Raw genomic sequence first — 16,853 nt, forward strand, 5'->3', positions numbered from 1 at the left:
GGGCTAGGTCAAGTTTAAACAGACCCTTGTCTACACCTGCCTTTATAAACCTAAAACCAGGGCAGACTGGGGGGGCCAGCTCCTGGGTCCCATGGGCCTAAGAGTTGGAAGAAAGTACTGAAATGACAGAAAATGGTTAGCTCCTGTTCCATCCCCAGCAAATCCCTTTACCACTCACTCACCTCCACCCTGCAGTAAAACAGTCCTTGGCAATAAAGAAGTTATCACAGCAGGATATACCTTTTAGATTTTTATTAGTAGTTCTCTCTGAAGAATCAAAATAGTTAGCAAATTACTTTAGATTCATCAAGACTGTATATCCTTTGTATTTAGATCTTTAATGATGTACAACATAATACAAAACAAACCAAAGAGACTGATTTCTATGACTAGGTGTTATTCATTGTGTCATCCTAAAGCAAGGGGCTGGAGGGAGAGGCTGTTCTCCAGGGAGAACTGAGGTGGAGTTAGTGCTGGGTGACTAAATCACAGCCTCTTTCTTCCCCACTTGATGTGCTGGGAAGGGGCCAATGATTTCTTAAACTGACAACTGTTTTCTAGAGCAGGGGGCTCTAAAATCTCGGGTAGCAGAAGACTGTGGTCCAAACCAGGCCAAAAGAAACAGGCTGGGGCAAGGAAGTATGGTAACTGCCTGGCAGAAAAGGCAAACTCAGGGCCCCAAGGGGAAAAGGGCATTCTTTGCACCTCAGAGACATTGCAGAACCAGTGTAACACTAAGTGACATCGTTAAAAGGGGAAAAAAACAAAACCCTGGAAGAACCTTTCAATTGCACTCAACTTGGATTAGAGGTCAGTCCACCCTTGCAGAGAAGGGAAACATCTAGCCCCAAAGCAGCACTGAGTCTGGCCCTCCCACCTCCTTCTCCCCAACTCCTTTTGGCAGCTGGGCCAGGTTTCGGCTGAGGCCATACAGACCCCAGAAAGACCAGAGAAGTCTCTCTGGATGGCCAAGGTGGGAAGGACACTTCTCAGAATACAAATACTTTTACTATGGAAGGAGCCAGGACAGTTCTGGGGGCATTTGCATCCCCAAATCTTCCCCACTTTCTCCCCAGCTCAGGACCTAGGCTCATAGAGACTTGGCAAGCACAGTCTCTACACCTGACCTTCCACCCCCAAAAGAAAATCCGGAAGTGTGCCCATTCTTCCCCACAGGTAATCTCCTCAGGGCCTTCGGCAGGGGGTGCTCCGTGGCAGGGCCTAGGCAGGGCCTGGTCTCAGCTGGCTCCGGCCCGAGCCATGAGGTCTTCCAAAGCATTGTCCTGGTCATTGTTGTGTAATAGCAGAACTTCCTTAATATCTTTCAGTTCAAAGCCCATTTCCTTAAATTTGCTCATTAACTGAAGAAACTCCATCATCTAAGGGAAATAAGAGAATACAGACTCAAGAAAGGGGTCCAGCCACACAGCACAGCTGAGTGGAGGAATATTGTGTGTAAGGGGGCTGCTTGGGGGAGCGTTCTTTGCCAGAGCCTCATGAGCCTCTGTGAGGTCCCCTAGCAAGCAGAGGAGGGCCGTGGAGGAAGCGGACAGGTTGATGCCACGGCCAGTCGTCCATCAGGAGCCACGCCCAGTCCCAAACCTTGCTGACCTTCATTCAGGTCCCACCATCCACATCTGTGCTCCCACCCAGCAGGATACTGAACCCAGAAATGGTTGCTCTCTGGCGAGCAGCCTAGGTGAAGTGACTAGCAATCTCCCCCAACATCCAAAAGTATGGCTTTTTGCCCAGGTCATTTTTCCCATCCCTTCCCTGGGATTCTAGATAGTCTTCAACCCGATACTTTATCTGAGCCAAACTAGCCAAAATGCCTGTCTGGACGTGGGAGATTCTGTGCTTCAACTACCTCTGCCTACAGTCACTGGAAGGGATGAAGGCTGTAGTCCAGGAGGACCCCCAAGACAGACTACTTTGTCCCTTCTTTCCAGAGGGTTCCCGTGAAGCATGAAGGTTCCTACCTTTTCCTCTGAACACTGCTGCATTTCCAGAGCCTCTTCCACTAAAAGAGGGTCAAAGCCCTTCTCACAGAGCTGCCCATGTGCGAAGAGATAGTCGAGAATCTAAGAAAAGAGAAAGGTTTAAGCACCTATTGCTACTCCTGTCTGTGCTTCCCAAAAGTCTTACACAAACCAACAAGTGTGACATCTGCTCCCCACCTTGGCTATTAGATCCTAGATAGGACTTGATTTTGTACCTTGAATTGTGTCCAACACAGCAGTACCTCAGTGACTATTTGCTGATAGGTACACCCCTCTAAACATGCATAGCCATTTTTCAAAGGAGCTCCTGTCACGGCTGACTCACATCTCCCAGCTGACGTCAATTCCACAGCCTAGGCAGGATATTCTTTTTTTTTTAAATGGTGATTTTTCTTTTTTCTAAATAAATTAATTAATTTATTATTATTATTATCATCATCATCATCATCATTGGCTGCGTTGGGTCTTCATTGCTGCGCACGGGCTTTCTCCCTAGTTGTGGTGCGTGGGCTCCTCATTGCGGTGGCTTCTTGTTGCAGAGCACGGGCTCTAGGCACATGGGCTTCAGTAGTTGTGGCACGTGGGCTCTGTAGTCGTGGCTCGCGGGCTCTAGAGCACAGGCTCAGTAGTTGTGGCGCACGGGCTTAGTTGCTCCACGGCATGTGGGATCTTCCCAGACCAGGGCTCGAACCCGTGTCCCATGGATTGAAAGGCAGACTCTTAACCACTGCACCACCAGGGAAGTCCCAAGATATTCTTCTAAGAAACCACCCAAGTCAGAAAGTGCCCCCAAGGTTTAGGACTCCAGTACCCTATTTTGGAACTCCCTGGGCAGTGCTGACAGGATAAACATTTCTGGAAGAAGACATCTGACCATACCCCAAGCCTAGAATGCTGTCTCGGGAAAAGCAGAGAAGGGGATAACTGGGCAACAGTCGACAACTCCAATACTCTCAAAGCTCTCCCTCAGCCTAGGTCCCAGAGCAGCCCCCAAAGCAGAAGCACTGCTGCTGAGGCTGCTGGTTTGCCCAACAAAGCACCCTGAGTCCTGCCCACCCCCCTCAAGTCACAGGAAAAGACAATGGTGCTGTGAGTCTGAGGGACTCTAGGATAAAGGCAAGACACTATTCCAGCTCCAGAGATGTGGGACCTCTCTGCTACCCCCGCCCTGCCCCACGGCTGACTAACCGCTCACCTGCTCAATATTCTCTCCTTTCTTCTTCATGGCTTTCAAGACACACTCATATGGGTAGCCCATGTTGACCACCGTCTCCACACATTGCCGCTCACTGGGGGACAGCGTCTGCAGTTCAGAGTAAGCCTGGGGACAGCTGGGAGTGTTGGGCACTTGTGACACTGAGAAATTAGGAGGTGTGACCTGGTGGTGGAGAAACAAAAGGATTAAGGCAAGAAGAAAGACATGGGCCCTGGAAGACACATCACTGAGGTAGCCCAATCCACGGGCTTGTCGTTTCTGACCTAATCAAACCTCCCAGTCAAGCAACCTGCCTGCAAGAAAGGGCCAGGTTTCTGGCCAGACATCCTGAAGAAGACTGAAGAGTGGTAGGGGAGCTCCAGCTGAGGAAGAGAAAAACTGGGAAGACACCTGCAACTGTGGCTGTCCTCTGCCTTCATCCCACCTTGCAGAGCGAGGAAGCACCACAAGAGCCACATGCCCTTCCATGCCCAAATCCCCTAGGCTTGAGGTGGAGAAAGAAGTTCTGAAAACTACATTCGGGACTGATGCTCAAGCTGGCTGCTGTTATTTCTCTCCAGGGCTCCTTTATCCCTTTCCTAGGCTGCCGTATCTGAGTCCTAAAGGGATCAGTAACCTCAGACACCCCAACTCTGGACTGACTCTGCCAGTAATGTGTCCATCCTCGCCTCTACTATCGCTGGCTGGGCAGAGACTGCCAGCGCCATTCCCACACTTGGCCAGCTCAGGGCTCCCGTGCTCTGAGGGCACTCCATCTCTGCGCCCCACACCATGCACTGTGCTTTGATACCCTGCAATAGCCGCTGTCGTACGGAGCCAAGACTGAAGGACTACTACCCACTGCAGGCTGTGCCCTCAAGGACTGGACCGTAGTCTCTAGGGCCCTGCCTCTACTGCACTGGCTACAGGACCTTACTAACCCCAGCCTGACTGGTGGACAGATTCCCAGGATTAAATCCTCCCACCACTTCTGATAATGAGTCAGCCCCAAGGCAAAAAGGCAGCTCACTCCCAGGCCAAAGGACAGAACCACCATGGGAACAAAGTCACAAGCTGTTTGACAGCTTGGCCCAACTCTGAAGAACCAGGGAAAATTTTTCAACAAAATTTTCTTTATTTCCTTTTTTTTTTTTTTTTGCGGGGGGTGGGGGAGGGAGGAGGGAAAGGAGCCAGCTATCCTAGAAGCATGTTCAAAATTATATAGCTCCGGACTTCCCTGGTGGCGCAGTGGTTAAGAATCCACCTGCCAATGCAGGGGACACGGGTTCGAGCCCTGATCCGGGAAGATCCCACATGCCGCGGAGCAACTAAGCCCGTGTGCCACAACTACTGAGCCTGCGCTCCAGAGCCTGCGAGCCACAACTACTGAAGCCCACGCTCCAGAACTACTGAAGCCCTCGCACCTAGAGCCCGTGCTCCGCAACAAGAGAAGCCACCGCAATGAGAAGCCCGCGCACCACCAACGAAGAGTAGCCCCCACTCGCTGCAACTAGAGAAAGCCCGTGCGCAGCAATGAAGACCCAACACGGCCAAAAATAAATAAATAAATATTTTAAAATATATTATAAAAAAACTAAAAATAAAATAGTAAAAAAAAAATTATATAGCTATAACCAGATGCTCTCCTCCAAGTCAGCTGGGAAAAATCAAGAAGATTCTACAGGCCTAAAAGCCTGTAGTTTCTGCTTAACCATCTCTCACCCACAGCATACTCCAGGCAGTCCAATCGTGGGGCTCAGTCATTAGGTTACAGGAGTCACGACAGGGCATGGGAACTGCATCACACCCGTCTGGCCACTTTGCAGGCCCCAAGATTGTCTCTCTCTTTTCAGGGCCAGGCTCTACCTGGGCTTGAGAATAGCAATAGCCAAACAGCATTTTGGTCACACTGCTGGCACAGTACTTATTACACACAGTATGAGCTCCTAGAGGTTAGTTACCATGTCACATGCATTTCTAAATGCCTAAGGCCTGGCTTTGAGCTTGAAACTTACCCCTAATCAACAGTTACTGAATAAGTGGAGCTCTATTAGGATTTCAAAGGGGGGATTTTCGTTTAACACAGTAAATTGACACTGATTCTCCTCCCCTCCAAAACCCACTAAAATGATAATAAAACAAATAAAATTGTATTAACCTTTAAGGTCAAAGAAAAAGAGGGAACAGCAGAGGACAATATATTTCAATGAAATTTTAGAAGGTGGAATGCTAATGGAGGCAGAGTAATGGGCAGAGGCAATGAAGTTACACGCCCCTGGAGACCCCGAGAGACAGGTTCAGCATTTGGAAGCACCGGGTACTGTTGGGATAAGGCAAGAAACGAAGGCAGTGATCAGAGCAGAAAACCCTCAGGCAGACCTTCCCCACCTCACCTTTGCAGGAGGCAGAACGTTAAGTCTCTAGAAAACGTGAGTCAAAAAGGACTAAGGATACCAAGCACAGCATATGGCAGAGTGAGCTGCAGGAACCAAAAAGGGGATTAAGTAAGTCTACACCAGCATTCCCCACCTTCTTTAGCCTTCAAGCAGAACTCTCCAGATAAACTTTAATAGCCCCCAAGACCTTCACATGTTGATGTTTTGCAGAGCTCCCCTCAAAGCCAACTAACCTTCAACCTATAGTGAATCTTCATGATCAGCAAGCACACCCCAACATACACATTCCCCCCATTTTGATTGTTTTATTTTAGTGCCTCACTCTTAAATGTGAATAGAAAGCCAATGCCACCAACATAAGACCAAACCAGAAGAGGGAAAAAACAAAGCACTTGGAAATTTAAAATAAAGTAAAAATTTTATTTAAAAGATTATGAGATTTAAAAAAAAAAAGGGTTATACACAGGCAAGGATATATCCCAGAAAGTAAAACATAAAGTCAAAGAGATAGAAAATACAAAAAAGAAAATACAAACCAACGAAACACATCAACCAGATTTTGAAAACTGAGCTGAGCCTTTGAATCCAGGAGGGCCAAGCACAATGAATGAACAAAGCCCATCACTGGTAAATTTCAAATCTCCAGAAATGAAGAAAAGAAAGCTTGTGGGAGTAGGGGAAGAAATCAGAATAGCACTGTATTGCTAGAAATCAGTGGAGCTTATATTTAAATTTGAATTATTTTTTTTAAGGGAGCAATGTCTTAAAAATTCTTGAAGAAAAATTACCTTCAACTAAGAAATCTAAATCCAAACTATTATTCACATGTGAGGGTAAAATTAAGACATTTTTAGATATTCAAGGACTCAAAAATAGGACTTCCCTGGTGGCGCAGTAGTTAAGAATCTGCCTGCCAATGCAGGGGACACAGGTATGATCCCCGGTCTGGGAAGATCCCACATGCTGTGGAGCAGCTAAGCCCACGCACCACAACTACTGAGCCTGTGTTCTGGAGCCCACGAGCCACAACTACTGAAACCCGCACACCACAACTACTGAGCCCGTGCACTGCAACTACTGAAGCCTGTGTGCCTAGAGCCCGTGCTCCGCAACAAGAAGCCCCTGCACTGAGAAGCCCGTGAGCCGCAACGAAGAGTAGCTCTCGCTCACCACAAGTAGAGAAAGACCTCGCGCAACAACAAAGACACCCCCCCCCCCAAAAAAAGACTCAAAATCAAGACAGGTTAACCAACATGCTTGAATGTATTTGAACAAGAAAATTATCATGAGGTCTTTGACAGCTCTTTTGGAGCATTTGGACAAAATTAGCAACAGGCACAAAGAAACCATGCAGAATTTTTTAATGGGGCAGTTAAACTAGAGAAACAAAAAGCTACCAAAAAAATCATCATCCTCACCACAGTATACCATCTGAACTCAGTAATAAATATTTACCCAATCATAATAATATGAACAATAACATTAATTGAACCGAAATTTGTGATATAAACATGATGGGAGATACAGGAAGAAGGCAGAGGAGGGTCTATTATCAGAGCTAAATCCTCAACTACTGCAACAGGAAGTATAAACCTGTCTAAAATTGATAAATTTAGAAAAATATAAGCATCTAATTCAGAAATACAGAGATAAATCCCAGCATAAACAGTTTAAAGGTCAAAAGTGCCTGACTGTGGGAAGCAAAATTGGAACTGGGGAGAGGTGAGGCAGGGAGCTACCGTTTTTCAATACAAGCCTTTTAAATGCTACTTGATTTCATTAAAATATGCTTGTAGTACTTTGATAAAAATAAATTCATTTTTAATTTTTATTTATTTATTTAAAATTTTTTTCATTTGTTTATTTCTTTTTTGAGGCTTCCTATTTCTTTCTTCCTTTTCTTTTTCTTCTTTTTTTGGCTGTACCACATGGCTTGTGGGATCTTAGTTCCCTAACCAGGGATCGAACCTGGGGCCACAGCAGTGAAAGCGCCAAGTCCTAACCACTGGACCGGCAGGGAAGTCCCTCATTTTTTAAATCTAGAGATGGAGAAGGACTCTACTGTAAGTATTAAAGCAATGGCAACATAAGAAACGATCAACAGATTCAAACACCGAAAAGCTAAGAGATTGTGTGTATTGAAAATTATTTAAAATACAATTTAAAAGCAAACTGGCACTACTCGTATGCTTCTTGGCCAAAATTAGTAAATTGAGAACTCAGAAGTATAAGGAAAAAGGCAAATATTTTGCTGAAGTAACTGTGAAAGAGTGGGAAATATATATCCATACCCGGAGAAAGAGAACGCAATGGCAGAATGAGCCTAACCTGTGAGCAGAGCAAGACCCCTTGAAGGGTTGAGGGGCAGTGGGAAGAGGCCCTGGTGCTAGGTCAGGCAGGTTTATGCTGGACACAGAATAAGGGCACATCACAAGATTGTTCCTCTTAACATGATCCCATGGAGTTCTCAACTTCTAAGATTAGTTTATATAAAACAGTGAAACATGAAATCAAAATCTGAAAAATGAGACCCAAACACTGGGCCTGAAATAGCCGACAAGAACCAAATTCCAGGAACACTCCCCTAGGAGTTCCTATTTGAAGGATGTATACAGCCCAGCTGACCACCATCACCACCCCCTGCCTCAAGTCCCTATCTTGGAGAGAAGTGCTTCTCTCACTGGGAACGGTTCCTACCGCGGGCCTCAAAGACTCGCACTAAGGATAGAAAGCCAGGATGGGAACTAGGCTTTGCTCCCTGGAGGTAAGGGTCATGACTTCCTTAAAAGATCACCAGAACTCCAACTCTGTTTATATTTGCCCCGCAAAGGCAGTCAGTCCCCAGGCCAGGGTGAAGCATGGTTTCCTCTGACACTCTTAAGTCGGTGGGGGTGGGGGAAACTTTCAGAGTGCTTTTAATTCCTCTAAAGCACACAATAAGTCACAAAGCGAAGAGGAGTATCCTGCTGACCAAAGTCCAACCACAAACCAGGAGGAATTAGGATAAGGTCCATCCTAGGAGATGTTATGCACTCTATTTAGTTTCTCTGAGCCACGGTCCATGGAAGTTTACAGGCAGCAGTAAGCTCTGACAGTGGAAGCACTCACACAAGAGACAATCATTTACCAAGAATGTCACTGCTGGGAACTTGCACTCTTTGTAAGGCAGGCCAAGGCTCATCTTTTCTACCAGCTAATAGCAGGCTTATTATGGTCTCTCAGAGATTTCCCACCAATACAATCAGGCTCCTTTCTGGCTCTAAATACTGTCTTGATATGCTGTCATTTAAAAAATCTGAACTGGTGTAGCAAAAGGTTCTTGGTCTTCTGTGATTTCTATTCTATAATGCAATAATGTATTGTTCTGTGGGGCTGAAACAACTACATAAAATAAAGTAACCTCCCTGTATGCATCTCTCTTGTGTGACAAATCAGATTTCCTTCAAGATGATACAAATTACAACTTTCGTATCAATCCACCCTTCAACACTAAATCTGACTTCCAACCTTCCCCTCTCCCTCCCTTTGGAGAAAACTGCACAATTCTTAGTAGTAAGAAAAAAAAAGTAATTGAAGGATTAAAACCTATAGGTTTAAAAATGACAAATTTCGGGCTTCCTTGGTGACGCAGTGGTTAAGAATCCGCCTGCCAATGCAGGGGACACGGGTTCGAGCCCTGGTCCGGGAAGATCCCACATGCCGCGGAGCAACTAAGCCCGTGCGCCACAACTACTGAGCCTGCGCTCTAGAGCCCGTGAGCCACAACTACTGAGCCTGCGTGCCACAACTACTGAAGCCCACATGCCTAGAGCCTGTGCTCTGCAACAAGAGAAGCCACCGCAATGAGAAGCCCGTGCACCGCAACGGAGAGTAGCCCCCGCTCGCCACAACTAGAGAAAGCCCACGTCCAGCAACAAAGACCCAACACAGCCAAAAATAAATAAATAAAATAAATAAATAAATAAATAAATAAATAATGACAAATTTCTATCTTTTGCTGAAACTTCCAATACAAATTATGCCCCAGTTACTAAAGTACCACACAGTTTGAAGAAACATAACTCCAAATTAGTCAAACACAAAACAGCCAAACTTCAAGGCAGAGTGAGATGGAAAGAGGGAGGAGAGGGAGGTAGGGAGAAGATAAAAGGAGGAATACCAAGCAACCATAAAAAAATTAAGAAAGGTAATAGGAAAAAGTAAAAAGGTACAAAGAAAGAAAGCCTTTAAAAAATGCAAACACAAGACATGGCAGCACAGAAAAGAACAAATTGATTAGGCAGGAAAACATCATTCACATGATACACATTATCTTTTTGAAGGAAAAGACCAAAAAGATGCAGGGAGAAAAAAAAAAAAAAAAGATGCAGGGAGGAACAAGCCAACATTAACCAGGTTAGGTGCAAAGCTAATAATCTCTGTCCTCAGAAAAATAAACAGAACTACATATACTTAATGTAAGCAAGGTCAATTTGGTCATGCCCCCATCCTGCCCTAAACCTTGCAAAGAAGAATGTGAGGGTGGCAACTACTGGGTAGAATTTAGAAATCTGTGGAGCTTTAATTCAGGGGGATTTAAAAGGCTTACCGTGGGACTTCCCTGGTGGCACAGTGGTTAAGAACCCACCTGCCAATGAAGGGGACATGGGTTCGATTCCTGGTCCGGGAAGATCCCACGTGCTGCGGAGCAACTAAACCCGTGCGCCACAACTACTAAGCCCTAGAGCCCACGAGCCACAACTACTGAGCCCATGTGCCACAACTACTGAAGCCCATGTGCCTAGAGCCCATGCTCCGCAACGAGAAGCCACTGCAATGAGAAGCCCGCGCACCGCAATGAAGAGTAGCCCCCGCTCACCGCAACTAGAGAAAGCCCGCCCGCAGCAATGAAGACCCAACGCAACCAAAAATAAATAAATTTATAAAAGGCTTACCGTGGGACAGGTATTTGGAGGTGATGATTCTTCTGTGCACACAGACAAGACAGAGAGGGAAGGCATCTGGGAATGGGTCAGGGTTGGCACCTCTGTGCCACTGTCCAAGTTCAAAGCTGAAAGCCCAAGAGCATGATGCCCATTGAGCTCACTGGCACTGCTTTGGGTGGAAGGCTTTAGGGAATTCCGGAACGTGCCACTGCGGAGGCAGGATGTGCTATGGAAAGTGCTTGCCATCTTGGCTGTCTTCTGACTGCTGTCATCAGAGTCAAGTTTGGGGAAGGACAGGGACTTGATATTGCTTACTGCAGGGATGGGGGGGAGGGACACTTTGGAAGACAGCGACATCTTTTCACAGTTGCCCAACTGTGGTAAGGTTATAAAGCCATTGGGTTTGTGAAGAGGCTTGAAATCTAGGGTTGCCCGCTCCAGGGATGCCAGGACCTCCTCATCCTGTAACACAGACCCAGAGCCGCCTCTAGGCAAGTTACTGTCCAATAACTGGGCCATAATGGGTCCACTGGTTCCTACCAGAATGTTTCTCAGCTCTTCCTTCTCGTCAATAGTTTTTAACTCCAGATTATCAAACGGGTCTTCTTCACACTCAAAGTCAGCAGGATTGAAATCTGCCTTTGTGTGGGGTGGGCTGAGAACTTTCTGTTTTGTGGCACTGCTGCTGACCCGGGTCGGCGTGAGGATGCTGTTGTGCTGTAAGCTGGCAAGGATGGGGTTGATAGGAGGTGGCATTGTGGCTGTACTGTGAGTCCTGGAGAAGCTCATTTTGCTGTCACCCTCTGGGCCACTCTTAGAATTCACCTTAGCTTCTGCCTCCTCAGCCTTGTGCTCTGCTTCCCACTGGGCTTCTTGGATTTTCTTAATATCTTCAGCCCACTCAATGGTTTTCTTTTCCAAAGAGAAGTCATACTGTAAAGATATATCAGAGAAAGGAAGTGTGAACCCAGGTGGCTTCCCCTCCCCCACCCAATTCCTCCACCCAATTCACTTCTTCCTCACCCTGGCACAAGAGAACTGGGCAAGGCAGCATTTATTAAGGTGTATGGGAGGATTCCCACTCAGGAGAACTAAGACTTCCTAATCTTACTTGATTTAATCAAACTATGCTCCCTGGTTACTTCTAGAAATTAACTAGAAAGAGCTCCCACCACCTCTAGTCCTACATACCAGGCCAAATGTACCTTGCCACTTCCCTTGCTTCTCTCCCCTCAGGCCATTTCCCTTCCTAGAATTCTTCATTGGTGGCTCAGGCAGAACTCAGCTGCCTCCTCTATAAAGCTTTCCTGATGGCCCATTCCTTCCTCTGAACTCATACATAGTGTCTGTCTCTATCATTTGATGCTGAGCACATATGACCACAAGCAGCTTTAGTCTTCCTCTAAACATTTCCCCAGCACTATCACAAGCCTCTTGTGGGCAGCAACTGGGCTTTAGACCCTCTTAAGGTCTCCATTATCTAACACAATGCCCTAAATAGACCCCGTGCTCAATAATAACAACAGCCCCTAGTATTTAAGAAGCACTTACAAGGTGCCACGCATGATTCTAAGCACTTTTTACGTATTAGTTCTCTAGATTTTTTCAACATTACAGGGGCTATGCTCAAGGTCATAAAGCTGTTAAGTGGTAGAGCCTGGATCTGAACCCAGGCAGTCTGACAACAGATTCTATGCTCTAAACCACTACCAAATTACAATGAACAGACTGTACTCTAAATGTAGGAAAACTGCTTATTAAGAAATCTAGACATAATCAATTTAAGATTTTACGATGCAAACTCAACAAAAAGCAAACAACCTGATTAAAAAATGGCCAGAGGATCTGAATAGACATTCTTCCAAAGAAGCCATACAGATGGCCAAGAGGCACATGAAGAGATGTTCAACATCACTAATTATTAGGGAAATGCAAATCAAAGCCACAATAAGATATCGCCTCACGCCCATTGAAATGGTTATTATCAAAAAGGCAAGAAATAACAAGTGTTGGAGAAGATGTGGAGAAAAGGGAGCCTTCATACACACTGTTGGTGGCAGTGTAAACTGGTGCAGCCACTGTGGAAAAGAGTAAAAGCTAAACAACGTGTGCACATTCAAGGTTGGAGGCACAATAAGAGTAAAGAGGGGAAAGGGAGAGGAAGGAGGCCTACCATGACCTAGAGCCACGGTAGACCTAGAGTTTTAGAGTAGAAGAAACATAATAAAGTGCCTCAGGTCATCCCTAAACCTTTCAGCTTCAAACAACACAAAAGAAGCCTGGAAATGCACATGTCAAGAAGTTCACTTACACACCCTGAGCCAGTTACTGGGCCCCAAAAAGACACTTGGGGGATCACAGGGCTTCCTTTCTACCACTAACTGAATAGTGAGAAAACAGCACTGGGCAAAGGTTGCTGCTTCTAACTGTGGAGGAAATCCAATTATGCAACTGGTTTCCTCCACCAAAAACTGAGGCTGTGACCAACTTCCCACTGCCTGTAAACACAGATCTCTGAAGTTTTACTCCCCAAAACAAGTGTAAATTTCTTTCCTCTTTAGTGCTTTTTTGTTTTTTTGTAATTACCAAAGTAATGTAGAATACTTGGAACATAGGAAAAAACAGAGAGAAAAAAACAGCAGAAATATTACAGTGAAAAAGAATGTGATTTTTGAGTGTACAATAATAAATAATAACATCATCTAACATTTATGGAGTACCAGGAACCAGAATAAGCATTATAAATGCATTATTTTACTTAATCCTTATAATAACCTTAAAATCTGTACAAGATTACACAGCTGTTACATGGCAATTCTAGCCCATGAATTGCTGAACCAGAGTCTGCTCTAAACCGTGACACTAAAGGCCACCCTCCGCTACTGTGGCCACTACCACCATTTCAGTGAAAACTTTCCGGACCTGGGTGCAAAGGTTTATGTATGTTTTACTGGCTCACTTTGACGATTTTTAGTCTGAAATCTCAAGTTTGTATTGTCATGCAAGGGCAAATATGAAGAAGTTACAGGAAACTTCAAGCTGTCTAGGGCTCTAGGTCTGACTCTTCTCTGGATAGAGAGGGAGCCAGCGCCAACACCACAGCCAAATCCCCCACTGGAGACCCTAGGCAGTCAAAGTTTAAGGAAGCTATCTGCAATTAGAGAACAAAAACACTGCCGCTAGCCCACACAGGAATGGAGCTTGGAGCCTTGATCTCCTCTTTTGTTATTAGTGGGTGTGATGCGTATGACAGGCACAGTACCAGGCACTCACTAGTGTATCACACTGATCAAATAGAAAATTCCCAGCAAAGCCTATTAACGGCAACAATGTGGGATTCCAAACAAGCCTTCTGAATGAATCAATGAGGCAGCGAATATGAGGACTACTGAAATAAGATGGAGGTGTTATTTAAATCATATTGCTAGCAGTATTCTGCACACAGAGTAGTATTTACCGAATATTTGTCGCTGCCAATAAAAAAGCCACCAAGGAAAAAGAACAAGGTAAAACTTCATAAAGGAAATCTCTATCTCTTCTGGCCCAATAAAGTCTCCATACACAAAAGGAGTATTGATTCAGTATTCAAAAACATCTAAGATAGTCAACATTATTAGTAGCTAGGGAAATGTACATCAAAACCACCATAAGAGAGGTAATTCCCTGGCAGTCCAGTGGTTAAGATGCCATGCTTCCACTGCAGGGGGCGTGGGTTCAAACCCTGGTCAGGCAACTAGGATCCCAAATGCCACGTGGCCAAAAAAACAAAAACAAAAACCGTAAGACCACTGCACACCCATTAGGATGTATATAAATAACCAAAAAGACAGATGATAACAAAAGTTGGCAAGGATGTAGAGGAACTAGAAACTTCATGCAGTGTAGGTAGGATTGTAAAATGGTGCAGCCACTTTGGAAATTAGTCTGGCAATTCCTCAAAAGGTTAAAGATATATATATGACCCGGCAATTCCACTCCTATGTATATACCCAAGAAAGCTGAAAGCATTATGTCTGCACGAAAACCTGTAGACAAATGTTCACAGCACGGATTTCCCTGGTGGCGCAGTGGTTAAGAATCCGCCCACCAATGCAGGGGACACGGGTTCAATCCCTGGTCCGGGAAGATCCCACATGCCGCGGAGCAAATAAGCCCGCTCGCCACAACTACTGAGCCCATGTGCTGCAACTACGGAAGCCCGCTCGCCTAGAGCCCATGCTCTGCAACAAGAGAAGCCATGCAATGAGAAGCCCGCGCACCGCAACGAAGAGTAGCTCCGGCTTGCCACAACTAGAGAAAGCCCACACGCAGCAATGAAGACCCAATGCAGCCAAAAAAAAAAAGTTCACAGCAGCGTTATTCCTAAAAGCCAAAAAATTGGAAACCATCAAAAATGTCTATCAACTGGGGACTTCCCTGGCAGTCCAGTGGTTTTAAGACTCCGCACTTCCACTGTAGGGGGCATGGGTTCGATCCCTGGTCGGGAACTAAGATCCCGTAAGCCACACAGCCAAAAAAAAAAAGGTCTATCAACTGATGAGTGGTTAACAAACTGTGGTATATATCAATACAATGGAATTATTCAGCCATAATAATGAATGAACTACTAATACTTCATTCATACAATATGGATAAAACTTGAAAACATTAAAGTAAAATAAACCAGTCACATATATATTTATGAAGTTATATATAAAAGACTAAATATTGTATTATTCCACTTATATGATATTCCAGAATAGGCAAATTCATAGAGACAGAAAGTAGATTTAGTGGTTGCCAGGGGCTGGGGGAAGGGGAAAATAGGGAGTGACTGCTAACGGACACTGGGTCTCTTTTCAGGGTGATGAAAATATTCTGGAATGAGATGGTAATGATAGTTATGCAACTCTGAATATACTAAAAAAAAATTTATTTGCATACCTTAAAAGGGAAAATTTTGTGGTATGTGAATTATATCAATAAAACTTTTATTTAAAAAATGTAACTGAAGTTCTCCCACTATGATTATTCCCTACAAAAGACTGGAAGGTAAAACAAAGAATACATTTTATTTTATTTTTCAGTATTATTATTATTTTTTAAATTATTATTATTATTTTTGGCCGTGCTGCGTGGCTTGTGGGATCTTAGTTCCCCGACCAGGGATCGAACCCGGGCCCTTAGCAGTGAAAACACAGCGTCCTTTCCACTGGACTACCAGGGAATTCCCAATTTTTTTTTTTTTCTTCAAAGAATACATTTTAGAGTAACATGGTAATGCCTTAGTAAATCCCCCTTCTTTGCCAGGAAGTTGTATTTTAAAAAATCTCGAGTCACAGGAAGAAGTGTTTGGGTGAGTAGCGTACCTTTCTGTTTTTCCATGTAACTCCTTCTCTAAACTGTAAGCTCCTTGAGGAAAGTGATTAAGGCATTTATCTCTATCCTCAGCCCTAGCAGAGCATCACTCAAAAGCAGGCAGTCAATAAGTGTGTAGGAAGTCACGTAACATGGGGCTATTTGCTGCTTTCAAGATGTAATTTTATACATTTATATATAACTGAGCTTTAAAGATGTAAGGGTTGAAAAAGAAGCTATTGAGGAGACGGCATTTAAGCGCAGTCTAGAATAGATAGATTTTTAACAAGCAGACAGCTTTTAGTATGGTGAGAAAGAGAAGAATATTTCAAGTGGGGATAACAACTCATGAGAAGAGCATGGTACAGACAGGTAATACACACAGTACATTCAACAAATTGCTATAGTATCCTGATTTGGAGGGAATATAGAGGAGATGATGAGCTAAGGTACTCGACCATAACCTTATGTCTAGACGATTCAGTAAGGGTTGGTGAATCACTGTAAGTTTTTAAATTCAGGAATATTATTCTAGAAACAATATGAAAAATAGAAGGAAAATGCTGTAAGCAGAGGAGCCCATTAAAGAGGCTACTGAAATAGCCCAGGTGAAAAAATAAGGTAAGGATAAACTGAATGGCAAAGGGAAGACACAACAGAGAGAAAATACTATGTAACTTGAGTGACCAAGAAGGTAGTGAGGACATTAATAGAGAGAAGGAAAGAGGGGAAGAAGCAAGTCAGATGAGCAATGGGGATTTGTTTTGGACAAGGCACAGAATCCCAGGAACATACAATCTATCAGATTACACAAGATCTGTAACAGATATATAAACATATATAAATGTGCGTGCGTCTGTACACATGCCTGTGTGTGAGTGAGAGAGACAATGTGAGCCAAGCAATAACAGGAGCTATCAGAAACACAAATAAGAGACAGGAGAATTTTTTTTTTCTATTTCACTATACATCAAATTCTTACTCCTTAAAATGTTAAATG

At 44.5% G+C, this 16,853-nt stretch overlaps 1 protein-coding gene across 8 annotated transcripts in view; it reads right to left on the reverse strand.

The window, feature by feature from the left end:
- Positions 1 to 16,853, reverse strand: part of UBAP1 (ubiquitin associated protein 1) — a gene marked incomplete at its 5' end in the record, with an annotated part of 73,731 nt that overhangs the window by 17,982 nt on the left and 38,896 nt on the right. For 3 of the 8 annotated variants that reach the window (XM_082402436.1, XM_082402429.1, XM_082402431.1), the window contains 4 exons: positions 238 to 1,379; positions 1,980 to 2,081; positions 3,196 to 3,378; positions 10,526 to 11,449. In XM_082402436.1, coding sequence (XP_082258562.1) covers positions 1,239 to 1,379; positions 1,980 to 2,081; positions 3,196 to 3,378; positions 10,526 to 11,449 — 1,350 coding nt within the window. In that variant the 3' untranslated portion in view covers positions 238 to 1,238. Of the gene's footprint in view, positions 1 to 237; positions 1,380 to 1,979; positions 2,082 to 3,195; positions 3,379 to 10,525; positions 11,450 to 16,853 lie in introns of those variants that run through there. The other 5 variants (XM_082402433.1, XM_082402434.1, XM_082402430.1 and 2 more) reach the window with 4 other exon arrangements.

This window comes from Balaenoptera borealis (genome assembly GCF_965194805.1).
Source record: "Balaenoptera borealis genome assembly, chromosome: 8".
Classification (NCBI taxonomy): domain Eukaryota; kingdom Metazoa; phylum Chordata; class Mammalia; order Artiodactyla; family Balaenopteridae; genus Balaenoptera; species Balaenoptera borealis.